The following is a 25,382-nucleotide window of genomic DNA, read 5'->3' as shown; positions in this document are numbered from 1 at the left end:
CTTGAATTGTCCAGCCAGAATTGTGTTTGGCTAAAAAGGAGGGATGTTTTGGCCACTTTAATGACCACGCACACCGATGTTTTCACCTGAGAAAGAATCCTTCATTTTTGAAGCGCTGCACACCAAGCAGAAATCCACAGTGACAGAGAGGCTTACGCCTCAAGTTTCTGCTGTGCTGTAATCCATCGTGGAGCTGTCTGTGCTGCGCTGCAAGCTGCTGCATGATGGAGGGATGCTTCACTCCAGCCTTAACCACGTGCATGTGAAGCATGTGAAACTGATGGTCTATGTTAGATTGTGTTGCTGTGTTACTATGTGATCTGTGTGGAAGGCTGCTGGGAAGGACGGAAAAACGAGGGGAAAAGAGGAAATGGTGGAGGAAGAAAAAGGGACGGAAGCGGAGCGATGACAATGAGGCTGCAGAAGTGAAGGAGACTAGGAGGGGCTGGCAGAAAAGAGGGTGACGAGAAAAATAAGCTTGAAAGAGCAGAGAAGCTGATTCTGAATATACTACAATTATTTACACTTTATTGATTTAGCAGTTAGATCAATACAAACAAACAGCAATAAAAAAGGGGTTCGATTCTCAGAGATGAATGCATGTGTGGGGTTTCAGGTTAAAGTGTCTTGCTCAAGGGCAGAGATTTCTCCACTGTAGATCCTAATTCTAAATTACTATCATCCCAGGCTTATCTTTCTATTAGTAACATAGTAATGAAGCCAAATTAGTTTCTTTCAGCATTTTATAAACCGCAATTCCCTATTAGTAAAAGTTATATTTAGTTACTGATTTATTGTAAAATTTGACAATTTTAAAGAATTAAATAAAACAGCTGAGTTCAGTCAATGTTAAAATAGAAAGAGGAAGGTCAATTCGGATTTGCAGAGCTTTCAATGGTTAGATTGTCAACATTTGCTGGCTAAATGACCCACTCTAATGAAAAAAATGTGGTTTTGGTGTTTGTAACATGGCATTTTTGAAGGACACATATTAAGAAAATTACACTGCATTCCAGAGTATTTCTTTATTCAAATCGTTGTGAATCACAAGCAGACAAAAAAATCTTGTAGTTGTTATGTAGAAACTACAATGGGCTGGCAACAAGCTCTCTGCTCCATTCTGATGCATCCACTTGTAGACAAACAGATCCATGTGAGTCTTTGTTTTCTCATCTGACTGGCTCTAAACTGTACGACTTTAAGGACCCAGCAGTATATATGCTGAAAATGCAGTGGACATATTTGACTGAGAATTAAAACTAACTTTTTCCGAATGTTTTTATCCTAAAAAAAAGAGTCTCACTTGAAAATGTAAGAATGATTGTTATCCATTTGAAAGAAAGCAAGTCTGATGTGAAATTCCAGTCTCTTTCAGCTAAGCTCTTCTCTTATGCATGTTTCATGGTGTCGCCACAGGTTAAACCCAATAGTCAGCTAAAACTGACAACAAAAGATCCTGGAGATGCAGAATGCTTAAAAAACTCTTGGTGTTCCTGCAGTTTGCTGAGAGGCGCAGAGGAGATGGGACTGAGGAAGGCGGTGAAGCCCGAGTTCGGTGGAGGAACGCGAAACTTCTCGTGTGAAGAGGACTACATCTATGAGAACATTGAGAGCGAGCTGTGCTTCTTCACCTCACAGGTCGGTGTCTCTCTCTGTCTTGCAGAGAAGCAGATAACAAGCTGAAGTGAGTGTTTCTGACAGAAAATTCTCGTCTTCTCGCTGCAGGAGAGGCAGAGCATCATTAAACACTGGCTGGACAATCTTCGTGCCAAACATGGGGAGGCTCTTCATAATATCACCTTCTTAGGGGGCCAGCCAATCAGTAAGTGACAAGCTTGAGGAACAGACTGAAACTCATGTCTCATGTGTGTTCACTGCACTAGTCGTTTTTTAAAAGGCTTTAATGATTTGTGCTTTTGTGTGACCATCTGCAGTCCCGGAGCTGAGAGCCAGAGGTGTGATCCAGCAGGTGTTTCCTCTCCATGAGCAGAGGATCCTCAGTCACCTCATGAAGTCCTGGGTCCAGGCTGTTTGTGAAAAGCAGCCTTTGGGTTAGTTTTTCACATCTCGTAAAAACACTGGATCAGGCTTTATTTGGACAAAATCAAAAACTGTTATTTTCATATGTCCTGTGTTTGCAGATGATATCTGTGACTACTTTGGGGTGAAGATTGCCATGTATTTTGCCTGGCTGGGTTTCTACACCACTTCAATGTTATATCCTGCTGTGATTGGCTTTGTGCTTTGGATGCTCACCGAGTCAGATCAGGTGACCAAAGATCTTTTATTTAGAATTAAAATGTATCATCATCTAGTCCCAGTCAGACTTAAAGTCCCACCCCAATCATCTTATGATCTATTGTTAAAGTGTTCACAGCGGTCTTTAAATTCTGATTATGCAGTTTTTAGCCAAATCATGAAACTTGTGTCGTTTCCTAGGACATAGTTTCTGCAGAGCGGCATTAGTTCATTAGAAATTCCCCTCTGAGTTGTGGGTATGGACAGTTGGTGCAGACTTAGCCTCCCCCCATCATTCATCGGTTTACATGCTCTCCTTTTCTAACTGCATTTTTTGCATTTAGTCCTTATTTACCAACGATTTGAATAAACAAATACTCAGAAAGACCATTGCATGCTTAATTTTGTCTTTATGTGTCCCCCATCCATTAGAAAAAAGCCTCAAAAACATGTTAAAAATGCCAAGAGCAAAATTTTCAATAAAATGAGTGTTTGATGTCCGTGTTCTGGATTCCATAGACAAGTCGTGACATCTGCTGTGTGGTGTTTGCCCTGTTCAACGTGGTGTGGGCCACTCTGTTCCTGGAGCGGTGGAAAAGGCGGAGCGCTGAGCTGGCGTACAAGTGGGGAACGCTGGATGCACCTTCCGAATCCCTGGAGGAGCCACGGCCTCAGTTTCGGGTGAGGAAAGCTCTGATTCCTCTCAACTCTCAGTCTCACTCCTCCTTGCTTTCATGTTCAGTCATGCTCTCTGTCTGCAGGGAGTCAAGCGCTGCAGCCCCATCACAGGATGTGAGGAGTTCTACTATCCTCCATGGCGCAGGCTTGTCTTCAGGTGGCTGGTCAGCCTGCCCATCTGTATCCTCTGCCTCTGCTTTGTCTTCCTGGCCATGATCATCTGCTTTGAGCTGCAGGTCAGTTGACTGTCAGCAGCTGTCTAATGCTTTTCAGGTCAAGGGTAAAAATGTTAAGTTCTGCAGCTCTGAAGTTTGTCATTGGCCTTTTTGTATTTTGTGCTCATATTTCATGTTGATCTGAAAGGAGTTTGTGATGGGAATCAAAGAAATGCCTCGGCTGGTTCGCTTCATCCCTAAAATCTTGCTGGCTATCACTGTGACTGCATGTGACGAGGTGTACAGGAAAATCGCCTGCTGGCTAAACGACATGGGTGAGGGTCACGCCCACAGCACAGCTTCTGTTACTCGAGATAACCTTTATTTAAAACTAAGTGTGTCAAATTAAAGCATAATAGGGATTAATTACTTACAGACAATTTAGTGCGTACATTTTTTATCGCGTTAATCCTATTTTAAATCTAGAATCTAGTGCAGTTCTCTCAGAATCTGAGAGATAGTGCCCATCGAGGTGTCTGTTATAAATTAAAGCACGAAGTGGAGGCTGATCGCATTAGATGGTTCTTTCTGCAAAGTCCATTAATTTCTGATAATGGACACCTCAAAGGGCATTATCCCGCTTATATCATGGTCACGTATGAAAGAACTAAATATTAAATCAATTATTAGTACTTTAATCTAGTTTTTTTTAGGTTTAGATGTTTTTTTTTAACAAAAAGTGGACTATTCTATATGCAGTGTGACGTGTTGTCATGGTAATGGCTACAGAGCCTGCACCAACCTTGCTCTATTTTTTTGTTGTCCTAATTTTGAGACTTATCTAATTTTTTCATCAATGTTTTTAAAGATCCCTGTTTGTGGTGTAAAAGTAAAGGTTGGAAGTCAGTAAAAAAAAAGCTTCATAAAGCCACTTTTTAATTGTATTTTTATCTTTACTTATGCCACGATGTCACAAATTTAAGTGAAAATAAGTCAAAATGAGGTTTTTCCCAACAAATTTTAGGTTAGATTAAAAAATAGATTAATTAGATTAATTAATTACAGGTCATAGATAACTAATCACTTCAAATAATTAATCGCATGACAGCTTTAACTAAAGTGTGACATCTGCAAGTTTTTTTCTTAAGCATGTGCAACGTTTCTGTTCTTTTATTAAAAGATAAGTATTTTATTTATTTTGGCTAACAAATTTTTTGTTTTACACAGAAAACTATAGACTCCAGAGTGCCTATGAGAAAAATCTCATCATCAAAATGGTTCTTGTGAGTTCCTTTTCTCTTTTTTCTCATATCTGCTGAACGTTTTCCTTCAAACAACAGTTTTCTGTGACCCCTGTCGCTCTGCCTCTTACAGTTTCAGTTTGTAAACTCATATCTAAGCCTTTTCTACATTGGATTCTACCTCAAAGACATGGAGCGCCTGAAGGAGGTACGAAACATCGAATGCTTTTTGTGACTTTGCGTGCATCCATCCCCTCACACGTTCATTTGCTCGTTGTTGTTTATGTTACGGAGTCTGCAGCGACAGATCCGGCACAATGTTCTGCCTTTCGTCCTCCTCAAGATCCAGATGCTTGTGGTTTCTGTTCCCTGGTTATTCGGGGCGTTACTAGTGTCCAAAGTATGAGTCCTGTTGTAGTCAGAATCGAGGTTTTAGCCACTTCATGCCTCTGTACATCTCATTGCCAACTCAAAATGAAAACATAGTCTGCTAGGATTGATGTTTGAATCCTGACCATCTGGTGATGGCTTATTTCCTTCCTTTCTAAAGCCTCTGACAGTGCCTGCTTTAATGGGAGTCTGAATGTTTTAATTAGTTTACAAGATACTTAATCAAATTCAAATGATCCCAGATGGAAGGCCTCATCTGCTTTTATTAACAATCATTATTTAAGTTTTTTTCTGGTGTAAATTTGCTTTATTTTATCTTCAAATCTATAAAGTACATTTGTGAATCTTTTTTTCTTGCTGTGTTTGAGAACCACTTTTCATTGCCCTTCTCACCACCTACTCTACATTCCCTGTAGCCATTACATACAGTAGAGTATTTTGTTCCAGGGGGGAATATCAGGTACTTCTGCTTCCTGCTTCCTGCTTTCACATTTTGCCTAGAACTGAAAGCATTGTTGGATCTAAAGCATGTCAAAAATGTTTGTGGGTTTGTGTTTGCATTCTGTGATGCTAGTGAATTTAGTGCAACTTGCCTTTCAGGCTTAAAGCTATAAGGAAAATACAAACTGGGTGTTTCCCCTGGGTCTTCTGACATAAAATTGAAAAACTCATTCCCGCTTCACTAATCCAGTCCCATAGACAGTTACAACACACAAATAATATTTGAATGAAGCTTTGTTTAAAACCATGCACCATGTCATGCTTGTATTTCTGGCTTTTTCACATTTCCTGCAAAATAAGAATTTACACTTTTCTATTCCTAAACCCAGGATGGCAAAAATTGGGTCACGTTTGTCTTTTTAATAGCGCTTGAGTTGTTAAGATGGATTTTAGTGCTTTAGTGCTTAAATAATTTTGTTCTATTACAGTAGGGTTTTTGTTAATTTGTTGGACTTTGGGACAGACCTTCACCACAGACATTAGATTACTTTCTGCTCCTTCTTTCTTCATTTTTTTCATAATTCCTTCAGGATATCTACTCTTCCATGAAACTTTGAACAGATTTCCTTCAATCCTTGAAAAGTTGTATGTCAGTGGCATGTTTCTTTGAAAATGTCTCTCTTACTGGTTCCCGTTAGGACTTCTCCTTGTGCTGACTGCTTTTCTCTCCTCTACAGATGCTTGCCACTCTGCTCATCATCCGCCAGTTCCTTCAGACTGTGAGGGAAGTGCTGCAGCCTTACCTGTATGAGCGCCACAAGCTGGGGGAGCTGTCACTGAGAGCCGTGTGGGACTTGCTGCTCTCAGTGCTGCTGAAATACGCTCGACTGGCAGCTGGAAATGCCCAGGTGTCTCCAACTGATCAGACTGTGGCTGGGCCTGGACTGAGAGGCACCAGGCCCAGCGTGGGACAGTCAGAACGGAGGTGAGCGAGTTGCAGTTGGGATTGCTGGAGTTAGAGTACGTAACTAGAACACATGTCCTCCTAACTGTCCCCTTTAAACGTCTCCAGGGAAAAGAAGTGTTTGAACGGTGGATGTGGAGTGCCTGATGAGGAGGAGGGAGGGGAGAGGGACGAAGCTGACAGTGGGAGGTTCAGTGAAGGAGAGACAGAAGAGGAAAGTTTGATTGACTGCGGTTTGAAGCTGAGGAAGGTCAGCTTCATAGAAAAGGTACAAAGCTGTGTGGTGCAGAGGGTTTCTAAATAGGATATGACAGTATATTCAGTAAATTGTTGATTTTCCCATTAAGGTGGACAGAAGGTCAGCCTGTAGTGGACCCCCCCTGGAAAACAGTTTTCTAGAAGAAGGTAGCCCTACTATGGTAGAGAAGGGAATGGACCCGGCGTCTGTATTTGAAATGTGCGATGAGGACGACGATAATGGAATCCATGATGTGAAGGATCAAAGCGGCGGCGGAACTGACGGGGCGAATGCTATAGCTGCTGCTGCTGCTGCGGGTGGTGGCAGCGCCGCCTCACCCCCTTCAGAGAGCAGCACATCACTGCGTCACAGAAGAGGCCGGAGTGCAGAGAGAGGCGAGACCAAAACCAGGAGGGAGTCATGGATAGATCCTCCGGAAGAGAGAGAAAGCACCACACTCACTCAGGCTGAGATGGAGAGCTGCATGCAGACATACGCTGTAAGGATTTTATCTGCACTCATCCTAACTTGCAGTTTGCACCACAGCATTCAAAAGAAACATTCTGATCACAGCAGTTAGCCTGTTATCTATCAGCCAGACTTCAAAAGATGTTGTGTAAGTGTTTTAGAAATGTCCTCATTTAATGGACTTCCTATTTGATAAAAGAACTGGCAGTTAAAAGTTGTTCAAACCTTTGCTGAATTTCTATTGCAGTGAAAATGTCAAATTTGCAGATATTTTCTAGTTTACTGAATTTTTCAATAAAAGATTTCCAGTAAGAGTGAAATCAGCGAAGAAAAGTCATATAGGACAAAGTAAGGAGTAAAAAATGCCAAAAGTCACATTTGTCTGCTCCTAGACTGTACTCGTGTTTAAATCTGTAACTCAGTGCATCACTTTTGTCTTTCACAGGACACTTTTGAGGATTATCAAGAGATGTTTGTCCAGTTTGGTTATGTGGTGCTTTTTTCCTCCGCGTTCCCCCTGGCTGCCATGTGTGCCCTCATCAACAACATCATAGAGATCCGCAGTGATGCCTTTAAGCTGTGCACGGGGCTGCAGAGGCCTTTTGGAGTCCGAGTGGCGTGCATCGGCCAGTGGCAGGTGAGACTCGCAACCTGAAAGTTACCACTGAAAAAGAGACTTTGTACTTCTCGTATGAATGTATTCATTCAACGTAAAATCAGTGATAGAATTAGTGAGCTGTTTGAAATGGAAGGAAGTCAAATTTACTGTGAGTTGCAGCTGCTTCGTTTTTGCTGCTTAAATAATGCTAAAGTAAATGCTTCAAAAGGGAAAATATATAACTAGAGATACTAATTATTAGGAATATATAATTCCAATTACCGGTAATCATAATGTCAAAAGTAACTGGGGATTAATCCTAAATTAATTTAAAGTGCCTATTAATGTACCGTAATTGTATGAAGCTATTTTTTTAGTTTTAATTACCGGTAGCAAAATAAGACGAAAGGTTAAATAGACAACAAGAACATGTCTATTTTTGTTACACAGTTTAGTATTCTAAATAAAAAAAACATTCTGAAAGCATGAAATGTTAAACTCTGGCCATAATTAATTGCAGCATTACACATTGTAAATAAACTGAAAGATAAAATGTCTAACCAGAATTCTAACCAGAATTTTGACCATTTAAGGGCAAATTTAATTTTTTTTAGTGTCTAACCTCACAGCTGAAAACAAAAAAATGTCACCTAAAATACAAATTTGAGCTTGGAATAGAAAAAGAAAAAATTGGAAAGTGTGTATTTGTTACCAAACATATCATGGACACAGACTGTTTACTGTTAAAAGATTGATTTTATGAAGATGTTTATGATCTTTGTCAACTTTAAAAGTCAATAAAAGCTCTAAAAAATAATATTTTCTCTTCTAACTTTTTTATTTGTACAGAGCTTTTCTGTTGTTTTTAACTTGCAATCAAACTAAATAAATCTTGTCTGTGTTATGGACTATTTAGGTTAATGCCTTAGAAACACAATAAAGTTTGACAGCTCTAAAGAGAACCAACATTTTTTCCAAATTTGTCAAAGCATGTTGCATAAAAACCTTTTTTTTGTCATTAACAGACTGCTATGGAAGCCATGGGGCTAATCGCCATCATAGTGAATTGCTACCTGATTGGTCAGTGTGGACAGCTGCAGCGGCTCTTTCCGTGGCTCAGCCCTGAAATGGCCATCGTCTCCATCGTCATCCTCGAGGTACAGCAGCCTTCTCCTGTTTGTCATTTCAAAGCGATTAAAGCAGTATTTATTGATTTATTTCATGAGAGGTAACCACAAACATAATCAACATTATCCTGTTGAAGAGTTTGTCTTTTTGTCTGCTGGGCTGCAGAACTGACTCTTCTGGTAAAGACAGTTTTTTGATCATAAAATTAAAACATTTATTACTAAAATTTAAAAATATTGTAATCGTTTCAGTAGTTAAAAAAATGAATGTAGTTCAAAATAAATTACAGACAGGAAAGACTTTCTAAATCTAAAATTAAAACAAATCTGCTGACTTAAGTAAAAAAAAGCTACAGTCAGTAAACATTTACTCACTCGCTGTGAAAAACCCTTAAAATGAGTAACTGTAACTCATTTCTTTTTTCTGCTTCCCTACCGTTTGTCTATTGCAGCACTTTGCAGTCCTCCTGAAGTACATCATCCATGTGGCAATTCCTGACGTTCCCACTTGGGTCAAGGAGGAGATGGCAAAACTGGACTATCAGCGCAGGGAGGCCTTCAAGGTGAGAGATGATGCAAAGGGAGACAATGTAATAGCAAACAGGAAAACAAGAATTTATTTTACAAAACCTCATCTATTTGTTGCTGCACTGGCTTTTGTTTCTTGATTCTTTTGTGTTAATTATACAGTGACTGAGGGTCTAATTTTAGCCTAATTTACGTTTAGGCGAAATTTTTGCACTCAGATGTTGCTGCAAGCTTGTGTTAGAGGACAGGCCTCCTGCATGGGTGCAGGGTAGAGCTCAGCCTGTCTCTGCAGTGCAGCTGCAGGATTCTTACTGTAGTAAGGGATTTGCTAGGAGGGTAGGATAGCAGTTTTTGAACCGTTATTAGCGGGGTTAGTGCTGATTCTTGTGAACGTTTCCCTTCCTCTGCAGAAGCACGAGCGGCAGGCACAGCAGCATTACCAGCAGCTGCAGAGGAGGAAGAGGGAGGAAGAGGAGAGGCAGAGGCAGGCGGAACATATGGCCCGCAGAGAGAGGGAGCGGGATGACAGCAGAGGCGACTCCTCTGCGGACCACCACCACGACAAAAGTCATGGTAGCAAATCTCGTTCTGGAGGAGGAGGGGCTAGCGGGTCAGACAAACCCAAGAGGCCGAGCTCCCTGTTGGCTAATAATAATGTGATGAAGCTGAAACAGATCATCCCGCTGCAGAGCAAGTTCTCCTCAGGTGGAGCCCGCTCCCCTCAGTCACCCACGGGCAGTGAGCCGAAGCTGTCTGCGTTCTTGAGCTTTAAGTTCCTCAAGTCACCTGAGAATAAAAAAGAAGGAGCGGCTGCTTCTTCCGCCGCAGCCGGCAGCACCACAGCGACAGCATCGTCGTCATCATCATCATCATCATCATCAGGTAGCAGCTCTCAGGAGCGTTCTCAGTCACCCACTAAAGCCTTCAACCCTGGAAAATTGTTTAACTTTGCGAAATCTGAAGGAGGAACGGGAGTGAACGGGGCTCCACTGCCCAGACCTGGAGAAGGATCATCATCACAGATGCCAGAAAGACAACCCTCCCGCTCTGACTTAAATGGAGTCCCTGATGAGATCCCCTCACCGGGCGGCGAAGCATCCGAGAATGGACACGGCACAGACTTGGACCCAGCAGGTTCTAAAATCTAGAGGCTCTAAAAAGAAAAAAACAGTCGTTGGTTACCTTTTAAGAGTTTGCCTACTGTGAGAAAAGGCCTGACAGCCTCCTGCGCCGTTCAAGGCTGCTTGCAGAGGTACTTGAAAACAATGAGAGATGACTTTTCCTTTGGTTTGCCTTTTCTTTGGCTGACAGACGAAAAAAAAAAACAGGCTTTGTAAGATCGACATAAGCCTTTCTGTCATGACCCGATAAAAAAAACAAAAACACACACATAACACAAATTCTTCCTTGTCCGCAATACTTTAAGAAACACACAAGCTGCGTTTCTACTTTTGAAGCCTTCAAACCAGAGAGCTACGTTTCTTGATTCTGGTCAAAAATTGTAAAAAATATTATCGGCCTCACATCAGGACATATCTGCTGGTAGGGAAACAAAAAGAAGATACATGAAGGTATGAAAGAGTTACATATTATATCAAATTACAGTGGGTGTTTTTTAGCTATTACAACTCAAGTAAAGATCAGATATCAGCATCATTTTTAACAGTGAAGACTTCGGGGGGCCCTCACTTTTATAACAAAACAGTAAAAAAATGAAAAGCAATATAAATCAGTGTTTTAATAATACTCGTTAGTCGTCACAGATGCATTCTTACTCCCTGATAGATCACCAGCTTTATTTTGAAAGCTGGGGTGAGCTTTCTCCTTTCCCTGTGGCATTTGATTTTGAAATGTAAAGAGCTCAGCAACCTGAGCTAAAACAAGTATTCAGTTGTTTTTTTCCTAGAGGAAGAGGCCAGAGAAAGGAAGACAAACACAAGAGGAGGTAGATGAAGGTTAAAAAATAATAAAAGTAGAGCACTGATGCTTGTTGCATATGGAGGGGGTTGTAAACACAGTTGGTGCTTCATTCCACACACTTCAACCAAACTTGGTAAATGAGTAAAATAGTGAAATAATAACACTTATAGCACTAATCATTAAAGACCTGCATAGAGGTGCACATCTTTGTCTCATGACATTATGCCAAAGTGGAATTTATTTTTAATTGTTTTACTATTTTTATCCATTTTTGACTAATTCGTGCAATTAAAAGCTCATTTATTTACTGTAACAGTGACAGTAAATGTATTTTTTGTTATTTTTTATTATAACAAATTTTTTTATTATTCTTTACTAAAGCAGTATTTGTTGCAAAACTGTTTACCCGTTGCATGCACGGTATCCTACAAGAGAATCAGGCACTGACATAAACCAATCCTTAATTAATAGGGGTGTAACGATTCATTTTAACAACAATTTGATTCATATTGTAATTTGTGGCTGATGATATGATTAATATTCGATATTGGTTCATTTGGAACGATCCGATTCCCTGACCTAAGATTGATCCAGGACCTCTTCAGCCAAAAATTAAACCAGTGGGACTCAGAGATAAATACCCGAGCACTGAACAGTGCAGGTTTACTTTTCCAGATTCCTTGCATTTCTTGCAAAATAATCAAGTGTACAAATATGTGTACAGACAGAGGCGGAGTTACCATCAGGCAAAGGCCGGCTGGGACCCCCTAACACTTTGGGGCCCCAGAGATGAGCACGAAATATAAATGTATAAAATAATTTCCACACCTATTATTATTACACTCCCACTCAATTCATCTTGTGACCTATGGTAAAATCGTTCCCAGTTATGCTGTTTTAGCCAAAATAGAAGAAAAAAAAACCTGTGTTGGCTTTTATGACCCAGTTTCTGCAGAACGGCAGTAGTTCATCAGAAACTCTGAGTTGTCGATGGGACTGTTGGCGCAGAGTAAGCCTGCCCACAGTTTCCATCATCCCTTTTGCTTCCCTTCAGATTTTTGACATTGATACAGTCTAAAAGTGGCTAGTGAAGAAGTTTTTTGATGAAAGTTTTATCCAAGGATTTAAAAAATGATTAATACATCCGCTGCAGAGGGGCCCCATGGTATTGTTCACCTGGGGCCCCAAACTGTTAAGTGTACAAACAAGTAAACAAGAATAAATGACAAATCCGTTCACATTTTAGTGTCATAAATACTTGTTTTTCCACATCAAAATATTACAAACATTACAAGAACTTTCTACCACAGTTTATGGGCACGTGTCTTTGGAAAATTCAGAGTGTTTCCACACATTGGACTGTAATGATGGCTCAATCATTTTTTGCTGCCATCACATGTGTTGTCTGCTGGGATGGCACTTGGTCATTTTTACATTATTGTAAGTTGAACCTACCGTTCCTCAATCCAAATGGTATTTTCCAATACCAATTATAATATAGGTAATATAGGAAATATAGGTCAATTCGATATACAACTTTCCTCAAACTTGCCTCAAACAGATCAATCTGGTTGAATTGTGGGAATATGAATCGATTCATTGATTAATCGTTTTACCCCTATTAACCAATAAGAAAGCAGAAACATAAACTGCAGTCCACCACTGATCCATTAGGATTGAGCCTGAAGCTTTTGCATGCTACTGTACGACTCTGTCCTCATCTACCATCAAGTAGTATTTCACCTCTGCAGGATCTCCAGAAGGTGGTGCCATTTCTCACCTTGGATCATAAAACAGCCAAAGAAGCACAGTCTGTGTTTGAGTGCAGGTTACTTAACCCTTGTGCTATCTTAGATGACCCCACCCTTACATCGACGTGTTCTTCCTACCATGACAAAGGTGGATAAAGGTGGAAAGATTTCATGTAATCCATGGACACCAGTGAAGATCACAAATCATTGAAGAAAAAAGGTTCAGAGCACTGTCTAGTGGGTCTAGATGACCCAACTCCCAATGTTAAAGTGCCTAGGATAGCACAAGGGTTAAAAAGGGGAAGTGTAGAGCTGGAGTGAAACACTGGTTAAAGAGACAAATGCACTGTCATGTGGGCTGAGATACACAAACATCAACTATGCATTTTCATACTTCTCACCTTTTGCTAGCATTGTGGCAATAACACTTAGGGCCCTTGTTTTTCTGTTTGCTCTTTCAGACCTCCTGTGGCGTGTTTAATGTAACCCGCTTATGATTTCAGATACCGTCACCCACTGGCCTTTTTGTTTTTAAAAATTCTTCAGGCTTGAAACAGGTCTTTGTGTATCGTTTTAATGTGTAAACTCCAGATGTCCTGTGGTTTTAAGATCCCCTAAAGAGATGGCAAAAACATTTTTCAGGCAAAACGATCTAATGCAATACAGAAAGTCTATCAATGTGGTATCATTTTACTGTCAGTCAACAGTGGGGTATTTTCTACCTATGGAAATCACTGTAATAAATGAACACTAAGGATTGTTTGATGCTGACAGAAACTCAATGTCCTCCTTAGCTTTGTGTTTTGTTCTCAGCGCCTGGCACATTTTGGAGGAAAGCAGCAGAACAGATGGAGAGCTGAGCTGAACTCAGTCTCCTGATAACCTTCAGTCTGTGCAGCATTTGGATATTTGGGTGACATGATGCAGAGTACGTTTATTACCAACTGTATCTGTGCTGATGAGGATTTGGGAATTTTGTGCTGCACCACAGTGGAGTTTAGTCATGCCTTTCTGCAAATCCACATAATTCAAGTGAAACAAGTTACCACAGGGATTAGGAATGGTAGAGTAAAACATCTGCATTTGTGTGTTGCTTTGTACCTGTGGCAGCTGCTAGACTCTGAAGTGACAGATCTTATACAGTTGGGTTTTTCCATAAGCACAGAAATCCCTTAAAAAGACAGCAGCTCAGACGTGTTGCCACATCTTAAATCCACTATCCACGCAATTACACCTCTTTGAAAAGCTGGATTTTACTGTGCCATCAGTGTCAAATCTGTCCACAGTTCAGTAAAGGTTCTGAAGCATGAGTCGAATGGGAACAGCTGAGAGTCTCACCACAGCTACATTACGCCCAGACCCAAACCTCAAAGTGAAGACGTCATGGAAGCCTCGCTGAAAGAACATCAAAAGCTCTTCCAACATACCACTGCAAAAAAAAATAAAAATAAAAAAAGTGGGGGGAAATGGGATTATTTCTTTCTTTTATTTTGTCATATTTTTGTAAATCAGAAAAATACGGTAGTTATTAAAACTTTCAAATGCATCAAAAATGAGTTCCTGTCTGTTTTTTGCTAAACATGTTGATAGCATGCTGGGAAGGTTCTACAGGCCATTATTTAGCCCACTTTCTTGCTCTTTTTCTAAACAAATGACCTTGTAGTGTTAGCTAAAGTGTGTGCACAAAAGTCTAAGAGCGTTGGCGAGTTAATAGATTTCACACAAAACATCACACGACTGCAATCCATTTTGAATCCAGTTTTTATTGAGCAAAGCTAAAAAGGACATCAGAACTAACACTGGATGGGGGCAAGGCTTAGGGTGTAGTTGAACAGTCCATCAGAGCGAAAGCAGAACATGGTTTCATGTGTAGAAAACGGTATTTACAATGTTGGGTAGATCCTCATTGCACAAACTGAGAAGGGACAAAATTTAGTAACTGCTGGGCAGCGATAAGAATTTGGAAAAAGAAATTGTAATCAATGTTGCAGCCTAAAGAAAAACAGAGTGAATCCAAGGGGCAGGGCAGGAAAAGCTATCTATGTTTATCGTGCATCTATGGTTGAAATTATGAACACCCTCTGCGGTCACCTGTCCTAGCTCTTTGACAGAAATCTTCCAGGATTGTCAAACAGACAGAGCAGCCACCTAAAGACCTTTGGGAGCAAAAGGATCCAAACCAGAAAGAGAACTTATAAGGCCTCAAGCGTCCAGAACTACACCAGACAGACAACCCCAGCAACCCCTCAGCTTGTCTCTGTCCAAACAAGTCCAGCTGTGAAGGGATCAACATGCAATACAAGATTACATCCGCTGTGCAACGAGGTGTTTGTCTTCATTATGTTTAACAAAAACGGTAGAGACATTGCTGATGACTCTAGCTCTGATAGATTCAACAAAAGGAGGCATTCTTTTTACCTTTTCTTCACTTTCAGTAGTTTCTGTGCTGTTATCAAGCCCATTTTTACTCTTTAGCACTTTTCGCTAAAAGATTTTAGAAAATCCAATATCTCATTTCAACCAGAAGATGGTGCTATACGTGAGAAATATTTCCAAAAACTAAAACGCATTTTACCTTTGAGAATGCTGATATGAAGATTCACCCTACAAACACAACTTATGGAGCATTCGGGAAGAGTTGTCTCTACTTTGTGCTCTTCGTCACAGTGCATTCCTGGTTCTGTAGATTTTAATGGGGTGGAGAAATGCTGCAATGCCCCCAAGTGGCTGCAGAGTTGGGCAGTGAAACTCAGAGGGTGGGCACTGTGGCTGGCAGGAAGCTCATTGCCAAACAAAAACAACAACAAGTAATAATAAAATTAAAATCGTAACAAAATGTTCACACAGATCAGACTCTCCAGGTCACAGAAGGCTACACGTTAAAGTTTTTAAAAGTAGTGTGAGACTTTTGCTGTCTGACTCTGAAATCTACCCACTTCTTAAGACTATTCACTCACAACACATACAACACACTCACACACACTCACTCACTCATTCACACAGCTTAGCCTGCATGCAAACAAGTGTATTCTGGTCCACACAAGGAACAGTCAACATTATCAGAACAGCAGTAGTTTACCCACATGCGATACATCGACAACCTTTCAGTGTCAACAACAATCAGAGAAATTCAAATGTCTTCTGCTCCAGTCCTTTTCACTGAACCGCTGAGGGTCATTTCAGGACAATAACATTTCTGTTGCCTCGTGACACAAAAAAGCTACAACTTTTTCTTTCACTAGAATTAGTCTTTGTATTGCATTTTCTTGGCTAAACCCTGTGCAGACAGATACACTTCTCTTTCTCCCAAAAACACACACAAACATGCGCATATTCATTTTTATGAATCCTCATTCATCTCTTGGCTATCCGTCCTGGCAATCTTCCTCGGGGGTGCAGGACTGTCCCCCTCGCCTTGCTCTTGTTCCCTTTTCTTTGCTGCGTTCTGGTGAAAACCGAAAAGATTTTGATTAGTCAGTAAAAATGAGGGAATAGTCTTTAATAATGAAACAACATTTTGGGGCATTTCAGAAAGGCCTCCCTACCTTTTTGTCCCACTGCTGATGGAGATAACGCAGGAGGATGTTGGTCTTCTCTGTTACAATTACTGGAGGTAGAAAACACGACAAATTAAAGATACTTACAGCTGAAGGTGCTAAAACATAGTTTTGCTAGAGCTGAGAGAAACGCCGCTCTAACATCTGCTGCAAAATATATTTTTACACCTCAAAATTTAGAATTCTCTGTTGGTTTCAGGTTCATCAGCGCAGAAGAACTTTTCATCTTCCACATTGTAGGACAACAACTGTGATTAGTTGAATGTTTGAAAAGGATTTGGTCAACAGAGAAAAGCTTTGTGCTGTTTGGGAATGTGGAAAAAAAAAGACTAAAGATGTGCAGAAGCATGTGGTACGACCTGGATGTGACACACCTGCTTCAACTTTCAGACTTTATTCCTCAGCACAACTTTCTTTATCCTCTAAACTTTTTTTTCCGCCTTGTAATCATCTTTTTCTTTAACCCTTGTGCTATCCTAGGCACTTTAACATTGGTAGTGGGGTCATCTAGACCAGTGTTTTTCAACCAGTGTGCCGCGGCACACTAGTGTGCCGTGGGAGATGGTCAAGTGTGCCGTGGGAAATTGCCCTCATTAACTGATTTAACAACATTTTCCATCTCCAGGATTTCAGTTCTTTGTTCATCCCTACATGATAAAACACTAAGAAATTGGGAATATGAAAGATCGTAAAATACTTTTTTCTTTGTGTTTATTTGATTCTATTAAATACATTTTGATAAGAATGACTGTACCACGATTTAACCGCAGCTTCAGCTGCGTTAGGAAAAGTTCCGCCCCTTTAACTGTCTCCACCAATCATTCTTGGGATCTTAATCACATGTCATCAGTCTGACCAATCAGAAGTGGTTAAGTCACCACTTCCTTGTTCTGAATTCTGCTGAAAAAGTCGCTCAGTTCTAAGAAAAATACCAGCCAAAGCTCGTCTTTAGCGGTGTAGCTTTCCACAGAATCCGGTGTCAGACCGTGGAACAAGTGAACAAGACAATGAAGCTCAGAGACGCTAATCTCTCTGCGTTCGGCGGATAATTGTACTACATCTCCCATGATGCATTGGGGTAAAGCGACAGTGAGCGTCTGGGCGCACGACTCTCTCCTCTTAACGTCCTGAAACCACAACGACCACAAATCGAACAGTTTTTAAATCGTTTGACTTAACTTTTATTACATCTTAAAAAAACAGCTGCAGCTTCCAGCTTTTTCTGCCACATTTATCACTAAAATGCACTGAGATTATGGAGGGACTGTAGATCAATACAGACCGAGTTTCTCCTTTTTTTTTTTTTTTTGAACGCCATTGTGCCGCGGGATTTTTGTCAAGGTTGAAGTGTGCCGTGGCTCAAAAAAGGTTGAAAAACACTGATCTAGACCCACAAGACAGTGCGCTGAACCTTTTTTTCTTCAATGATTTGTGATCTTTACTGGTAACATGAAATCCTCTTCACCTTTATCCATCTTTGTCATGGTAGGAATGATACGTCAATGCAAAGATGGGTCATAGGATAACACAAGGGTTCAACAAAAAGTGTTGTGCTGTCGTTTTTAGAGTTTCCTGCACGTGATGTGAAGAAAAATGTTAAAATTTCTGATCTTTACAATTTTGCTGTTTTTGCATTTACAGCCAAGTCTTCATGAGAAAGCTTAGTATGAACCAGCCTTTAATAGTAATTTTCTTTATCAGCCTAAACTATACTCGGTCTAAAAAAGAAGAATGATTTTAAAGAACAGAAGAAGGAAATAATTTACTTTTCACTCTTATTTAGACTTTAATTAGTCTACAGGGAATAAACATGATTTGCGGAAAAGATCCACTCCTCTGAAAATTGTGCTTTTAGCGTTTTTAACATGTTGTAGCATTTTGCTCTTGGTGGAGGACATGTATAAAAAAATTCAAATTAAAACAGAATTTCTAAATATTTCTTGAATTCACTTTGTAGTGAACCAGGAGCAGACAAAAAATGTTTGAAAAAACTTGTAGTTGTTATGTACACTCCTATCAGCAAGTTCTAATGAACTCCTGCCACTCCGCTGAAACTATGTCCTAGAAAACGGCACCGTTTTTTTTATTTTGGCTAAACACGGCATGCTCATACCTAGAAGAGCACCAAAAGATGATCGGAGAGAGACTTTACACAGGTTGCCTAATCCGGTGTTTTTGAAATTCAGACCGTCATCCAGCATCCCTGCATGTTTTATTGTGACTGCTCAAATACACTAGACTCAGATTAACATTACCGTAAGTAGTCAATAACGTCAAGAGGACGTCACAACCGCCATCCAGCCACAGAAATGACCACCATTTTTTTCATGCATGAAAAGTTAAAGAAAAGCATAAATTTTAAAATCTATTTAATCAGATGAACCAGGGTGCTGTTTAACTCTCAATCCGGTGTACCCAGGAGAGCTTGGATAAAAATTCAGATTGGAGAGAAAATCTCATCACAACATTCATTCAGCAAACAGAGTACAAGGCAGCAAGAGTCAAAAAAGTAGTAGAAAACGCTGCCTTGTTCAAAATACAAACCTATTCTAGCTGTAATGATCTGACAACAACAATCACAACAACCAGCAGGTAAACAGCTATGATAATAGAACATTCAAATGTAAAGAGACCCACAGAATCAATTGTCAACTGAAGTGAAAACAGGCCTGTACATCTTTTCAGCTACAGGAATAAGCAAAGGCCAAATGAAAAGTGTTCATGTTTTTGAGACATTCAGTTTTTACATAAACACACCAAACTTGGTTGCCAACATTCCCGTTCTCTTACGTCAGAGTGACAGTTGTTGGAGTCGTAATCTTTTTCATATTTACTGATTTTTCTTCATTTAAGCAAAGCTTTGATTCTCATCAGCCCCTCTCCTCTTTTCTAAGAGCTCGGAATCCACAAACTCAAAACAGGGTGTCACCGTGTCCATCCATGTGATCTATCATCAACACAAGCAAAACATTCAATAAATTATCCTAGGGCTGGGCCATATGGCCTAAAAATAAAATATTCGATTTTTTTTTTTTAATTCAATTCCCGATGTATTCCCGATTCCCCCCCACACACACACAAACACGCTTAAGGAAAGCAGTAAGTACAAACGGCAGACAACTACGCAGTATCCGTAAGATCTGACCTCAACGGTTCTGCTATCGGGGCAGGAGAAGTCGCATGCTGATTACAATTGAAGCAGCAACCGCGCACGCACCCCCCCCCTCCATGTGCGTGGCAAATGAATACAATTCATAATTACAACGCAGTATTCTTTATTAGCAAATAACAGTAACAACTAACTAACTAATTAACTATATAGGTGTGGTAGAATGAGTATGTGTATGTGTGTCAGCACGCTGCGTGTGTAAGAGGAAGGAGCACATGCCGCGCGACAGTGAGTGAGTGAGTGAGTGAGAGCGCGCACAAGTGTCGGGGGTCCACGCGCGTTCATGTTTGTAGTTACGGAGTGAAGGAGAACAGTAATAAAAGGTTTCCCCCAGGTGTTGGAATAGGTTTGTGGTGCTGCTGCCTTTGACTGCGATGGCTTTAGGAAAATGTTGCAGCGTGGGGTCTCTTCCTACACGTCTGTGGCAACAAACCCATACCAGTTCCAAACAACAGATGATTTTATTCCTTTCTTGGGAACAAACTTCCCACTCTCACTGGTAGCCATGCTGTCGCTCGCTTGCTGTTTCCTGTGTGCTATGATGTTGTTGTTTGTCGCTCGCCATACTGCCGTGTGAAACTAACGCTACGGAAGCTCTGGGGAGCCAAAAATACGCCATTACACAAAAACTCGATGTAGTTATTTTTTAAATCGGCCGTAACAAAAAATTTAAATTAATTCACTCAATCAATTTTTCACCAAAGCCTAAATTATCCCATGCATCATTTAGATGAAAACCTGTCCACCCAAACAAATCTTAAGCGTTTATGGTTTGTTGCTCTCCTCCATAGTGGTACTCACTTTGTTCAGAAGGATATTCTCGTGTTGGAAGGTATACAGAAGGCCTTCGATTCTGTTCAACAAAACAGAAAGATGTTAAAACTTCCACTTTAAATGTTTTTTAAACTTATTAGACATACTCTTGGTGGCACAACTACTAATATACAAACATGTGACTCAAGTCTAATAAAACACAGTTACATACATAATATAAGTCACTAATAATAATTTACATGTAGCAAATAGAAGATTACAGTCGGATGTGCTTTAAATCCACAAAACATGATAAGTAGGATTTTTTAGGAATTTGGAACCTATAGAAATCAGAAGGTTTGTGATTTTGGTTAATATTATATACTTTCTTCCAAGTTCTTTTATACAACCATGCTTAGCTTTAGAGCTGTGACGGTGTGAGATTTTTGATCAAAGCGGTGATGAAGCAGCAGGAGTCGCGGCGTCGCTGTTAACCGCACCCCGCACCCACACAGGACTCGCAGAAAAAGTAAATTACTAGCAAAGATGAATGTGTTTATTACAGTTCAAATCACGCACCATATGCAGAACTTTCAAAAGAAGGAACGTGCGGTGATGAGTCATCACCGCGGTGAGCATCTTATCACCGCGGTGATGCGGTTATCGTCACACCCCTACTTAGCTTGAAATTATTTTTGCACTTGGTGTTATCCTCAACAAGCAGAAGAGATCTGACTTTAGGCTTAAGACTAACAGCAAAACTAACTCCCTATTTTTAAAGCAGCAGCTGCCTTAAAGCCTAGAAGCTTTATGATCCTCAGCATGGTGCATTTGAGCTAAAGGTCGCAACATACAGATTCTTATTCTCCAAAATGCTTAAGTTGTGTCACCCAACCACCTTTGCTGCTTTTAGCACCTGTAAAGATCTTTGAAAGGTCAAAAGTGTATCCGGTCCACTTAAAATGTTCTTTCAGAATTCCTGCAGTTTTCCCAGAACAGCAAGTATCCATAACATCAGACTGTTTCTATGCATTTTACAGAATAAAGAATTTAGATTGCATTCAGTAAAAAAAAAACAGCAGCATGTTGAGGATGATAAATACTGCTAGTTTACTTCTGTTCTTCCACTGATGACAGACATTGAAGGATGCCATGTTTTGGACACAAACAGAGATTTTTAAAGAGGTCCCAGATATTTTAAGATTATTGGCCACTACTGCTTCCAAAATTGCACACTGTCCTTTTTATAAGTTGCAAAGCTCATTGGTAGATTCACTGCTTTCCAAAGTTGGTCAAACCATTAAAACAAGTATTTAGTCCAACTCTTTTTTTCTTTTTCTTTTTCACATCAATATTTTAAAAATAGCTTTAGAGGCTAAATAGACCAATAGTCAACAATACCATTACTGCTGTTAGCAAGCATTACATATCCTGGTTTTTTTTGGACTTTGCAGTTTTGCTTTCAGTCTGCCAAAACTCTGACTCTTTAACTAAACAAGCATATATCATACATTTAAATACTACACCAGGCAATACTCTTTTACTTTAGAAACTACAACTTAAACATGTAAACAAGGATTTGAATCAGTTTAATGCTGTACTAGTTTAACTTTTTCTCCAGGTTTTGTCAGGTTTTAATAACTTCTAATAACAGCGTTTAAATGTGATTATTTTCGCAGGTGTGTTAATGTCTAAGTGTTTTATTGTGTATTTAACAATGATTACTTTTCACAGCTGCTGAGAAACTTTAATAAAAAGACTAACAAACAAAGTCTCAGAACTAAAGCATTCAAACCAACACAGAGATGTTTCACACATCAGTTTCACCTAGAGGAAATAAATATTTGAAGTACTACTGAGAAAGGCCAGAACTGTGAACTAAACATCTCACATTTGGCCTTCTGGCATCAAGCTCACTTGTCAGTTACAACAAAATCGAAAATATTTTGAACGTTGACAGCAGATATATTCGGAAGAGACAAAACTTCACAACAAATTATGTCCATTAAATTTAAAGACCTACTCTAATGAAAATCCTGTTTTTGTGTTTTTAACATGCCCTAGTGGCATTTTTCTGATGGAGGACATATATTAAGAAAATCAAGATTAAAACTTCATTTCAGGGTATGTCTCTAGTCAAATCGTTTAGAATCAAAAGCAGACAGAAAAAGCCTGTAACAGTGACTTAGGTGCTACCGTTGACGGGCCACAACCTCCCTGCTCAATTCCATTCTAATACATTCACTCGCAGATAAAAAGATCCATACGTCTTTATTATCCTTGACTGAGCCAGCATCTTGCTCAAAATTGTAGGGCTGGATAGCTCTGATATCCTTTACCCCTTTTGTTGCACCAGTAATGCCCTGCTGGGGTTATGAGGGACTGTAAACTAGCGGGAGCAAGAGTAAACACAGGGAGGACGGGAAGTGTGGATAGGCTTACACCGTGTCAACGGTCCCTCCCACAACTCAGAGGCAAATTTCTAATGAACTCCTGCCGCTCTGCAAATGCTATGTCCTAGAAAACGACACAGATTTTTTGGCTAAAAACGGCATAATTATATTTAAAAGACCACTGGGAATAGTGCATGTCTGATCAAGCGGGGACTTTGAGTCCTTATATACTGATACAATCTGATTTTCATTTACCTGGTTTCATTTATATATATTTATTTACTTAATAAATATGTAACTAACTGTCAAAAAAAATTTTTCACATACATACTTGAGAAGACTTTTACTTACAGATGCTTTACAAACAGAGTCTGCATGGAACCTGCTGAAGTTGCTCTTATTGTAGACTGGAAGTCCTTTCAAGAAATCAGCCTGAGAAAAAAGACAGAATATGAATAAACCTAGCAGCAGACGTGATATTTACTATTAAATGTGAAATACTTCTACACTAACGAGCTAAAATGCACCGGTCTCCGCCCTGAATGAGCCTCCTAGCTCAGCAAACAGCAAATGATGGGTGTTACTTCATCTTGTGGGTCTTGATAAGACCAACTACTCTCCCTAAATGGTTTAGTTTATTATAGGAAACTAATTGTGAAAGCTTACATCCCGTGCCTGCAAAATAGCCAGAGAGAGCTGGACAGATCAGAGATCATTAATCGATGCCGGCTTGGCCTAAACAGTGTCTATAGGTGTGGTAAGTAGCTAACAGACACGGCAAGCTAACACTACGTATGCCGGTGGCGGTGTATTGCAGTTACATTGAGGCTGAATCGACCTGGACGGGGCTTACCTTCTCCATGATGGTGGCAGAGATCTTGCGTGTCCGAGCGTTTACTTCTGAACTGGACTCTTTATCTGTTGTGTTGCTCGTGATGGCCGCGCTAGCTAGCTCCGAAGGCTAGCTCAACAAGTAAGCTAATCTAGTGGGTCCTCTTGGCACACAAAAAAGCAGCAACTTTTACATATAAATTCACGTTTCCATAACTTGTACCAATGTCAGCCAGAAAAAAAACTACTCGTTTGAAATAATACTCAAGTTGTTAGCCATTCGTTCGTAAAACTGTTTAAACGACTAGCTCGGCTAGCATGACCGCTTGATCGCAGCGACGTTTCATTGGCCACACCCCTTCTAACAGGTATTGGTTCATTCTTGGTCCCACGTGGTATGTGTTTGATAAGAAGGCCAATCATTGACCACAAAGGACTTTAGCCCATCCCTTGTTCATTGACTCGTCTTCACATGTGACGATGAGACAGACATGGACATGTTTTTAATGTCCATCCGTGTGAGGAAAGTCCACGATTTTTTTTTACCCTGGAGGATAATAAACATTTGGCTGAAATTCGACGATGAGTAATACGTTTTATTTGGTAATACAATAAAGATTAAACTACATGTCACGCAGAACTGTTATCTTCTAAAACACAAGGACAACCATGCAGATTTTATTTTCATACCAATACCTTCTCCAATCTATGCTCAAAAATAATTTTGTTGTTGGGGAACTTCATAACAAGCAAATATGTGTTACGTTTTGAGAGAATTTCTTATTGTTTTTTTTTTTTTTTAAATAAACAGTTCTGAGCCGGACCAGAAATCCTGACCAACATTTCACACAATAAAAGACACAGCATATTAAAATAAATAAATAAACCTAATTAGACACAGAATATATTTATAGCGGCATTCAGGAAAACTACAGCTATTTGTGTTCATAGAATATTTGATGCTGACATGATTGTGTGGAAATAATTCCTTGTGTTTCCCTCATCAGGAGAGCCAAGCATTTTTGGTATTTTTGGTAAAATTGGTAACTAAAGGGAAAGTGAATGGCTAGATTATTTAATATTCATTAAATTCATCTGTATGAAAGCTGCTATCATGCTCTTTTATGTTCATTCATGAGAATGCATCAGTTTTGCCGTGTTTTTCCAACAGTATGTGTTTTAAAATGGATTTATCAAGATAAATGTGGAACACAACCATCAAATTCTGTGATGGGGATTGTGGAAAAGAGGTGAAGAGGCGAGTGCAGGCAGGTTGGAGCGGTTGGAGGAAAGTGTCAGGAGTGTTGTGTGACAGAAGAGTGCCAGCAAGACTCAAAGGAAAGGTGTACAAGACAGTGGTGAGACCAGCTCTGCTCTATGGGTTAGAGACGGTAGCAGTGAGACAGAGACAAGAGGCTGAGATGGAGGTAGCGGAGATGAAGATGTTGAGGTTCTCCTTAGGAGTGACCAGGTTAGACAGGATAAGGAACGAGTACATCAGAGGGACGGCTCATGTTGCCTGTGTCAGCGACAAAGTCAGAGAAGCCAGACTGAGATGGTTTGGACATGTTCAGAGGAGGGATAGTGGATATATTGGTAGAAGGATGTTGGAGATGGAGCTGCCTGGCAGGAGGGCAAGAGGACGGCCAAAGAGGAGATACATGGATGTTTTGACAGAGGACATGAAGTTGGCTAATGTTAGGGTAGAAGATGTCCATGATAGAGTGAGGTGGAAAAGGATGATTCGCTGTGGCGACCCCTGATGGGAAAAGCCGAAAGAGAAAGAAGACAACCATCAAATTCATTCAAGAAAAATAGTAAAACAAAAACTGTTTTCTGATGTTTTTTTAGGTAAGTACTTTTGTTCCATTTTAATCATAAGAATTCAACTAGATTTTTCAATTAAATTTCATCATGTCAAACAAAAATGAAAATAAACACA

At 40.0% G+C, this 25,382-nt stretch overlaps 2 protein-coding genes across 4 annotated transcripts in view; one reads left to right on the top strand and one right to left on the bottom strand.

Moving 5' to 3' along the window:
• Window positions 1-12,106, top strand: part of ano8 (anoctamin 8) — a 41,726-nt gene extending 29,620 nt beyond the window's left edge. For 2 of the 3 annotated variants that reach the window (XM_023954273.1, XM_020702410.2), the window contains exons 4-19: window positions 1,500-1,638; window positions 1,726-1,822; window positions 1,935-2,051; window positions 2,142-2,269; window positions 2,758-2,919; window positions 3,000-3,152; window positions 3,280-3,406; window positions 4,299-4,354; window positions 4,446-4,520; window positions 5,881-6,128; window positions 6,216-6,375; window positions 6,455-6,844; window positions 7,259-7,450; window positions 8,437-8,568; window positions 8,991-9,101; window positions 9,477-12,106. In XM_023954273.1, the coding sequence (XP_023810041.1) occupies window positions 1,500-1,638; window positions 1,726-1,822; window positions 1,935-2,051; window positions 2,142-2,269; window positions 2,758-2,919; window positions 3,000-3,152; window positions 3,280-3,406; window positions 4,299-4,354; window positions 4,446-4,520; window positions 5,881-6,128; window positions 6,216-6,375; window positions 6,455-6,844; window positions 7,259-7,450; window positions 8,437-8,568; window positions 8,991-9,101; window positions 9,477-10,214 (3,025 nt within the window). In that variant the 3' untranslated portion in view covers window positions 10,215-12,106. The remainder of the gene's footprint in view (window positions 1-1,499; window positions 1,639-1,725; window positions 1,823-1,934; window positions 2,052-2,141; window positions 2,270-2,757; window positions 2,920-2,999; window positions 3,153-3,279; window positions 3,407-4,298; window positions 4,355-4,445; window positions 4,521-5,880; window positions 6,129-6,215; window positions 6,376-6,454; window positions 6,845-7,258; window positions 7,451-8,436; window positions 8,569-8,990; window positions 9,102-9,476) is intronic. The other variant, XM_023954274.1, reaches the window with a different exon arrangement.
• A 2,374-nt stretch (window positions 12,107-14,480) lies between these two features.
• Window positions 14,481-23,836, bottom strand: dda1 (DET1 and DDB1 associated 1). The gene is made up of 5 exons (XM_004067933.2): window positions 23,463-23,836; window positions 22,961-23,041; window positions 20,265-20,316; window positions 16,283-16,344; window positions 14,481-16,182 (listed from the first exon to the last, which is right to left on the bottom strand). Exons 1-5 carry the CDS (start codon window positions 23,469-23,471, stop codon window positions 16,078-16,080), a joined length of 309 nt encoding a protein of 102 aa, XP_004067981.1. The 5' UTR covers window positions 23,472-23,836; the 3' UTR covers window positions 14,481-16,077.
• Between the last annotated feature and the right edge of the window lie 1,546 nt (window positions 23,837-25,382).

Source organism: Oryzias latipes, chromosome 4 (genome assembly GCF_002234675.1).
Source record: "Oryzias latipes chromosome 4, ASM223467v1".
Classification (NCBI taxonomy): domain Eukaryota; kingdom Metazoa; phylum Chordata; class Actinopteri; order Beloniformes; family Adrianichthyidae; genus Oryzias; species Oryzias latipes.
The sequence above is the reverse complement of the archived record's forward strand: the minus strand, read 5'-3'. Positions and strand labels throughout refer to the sequence as shown.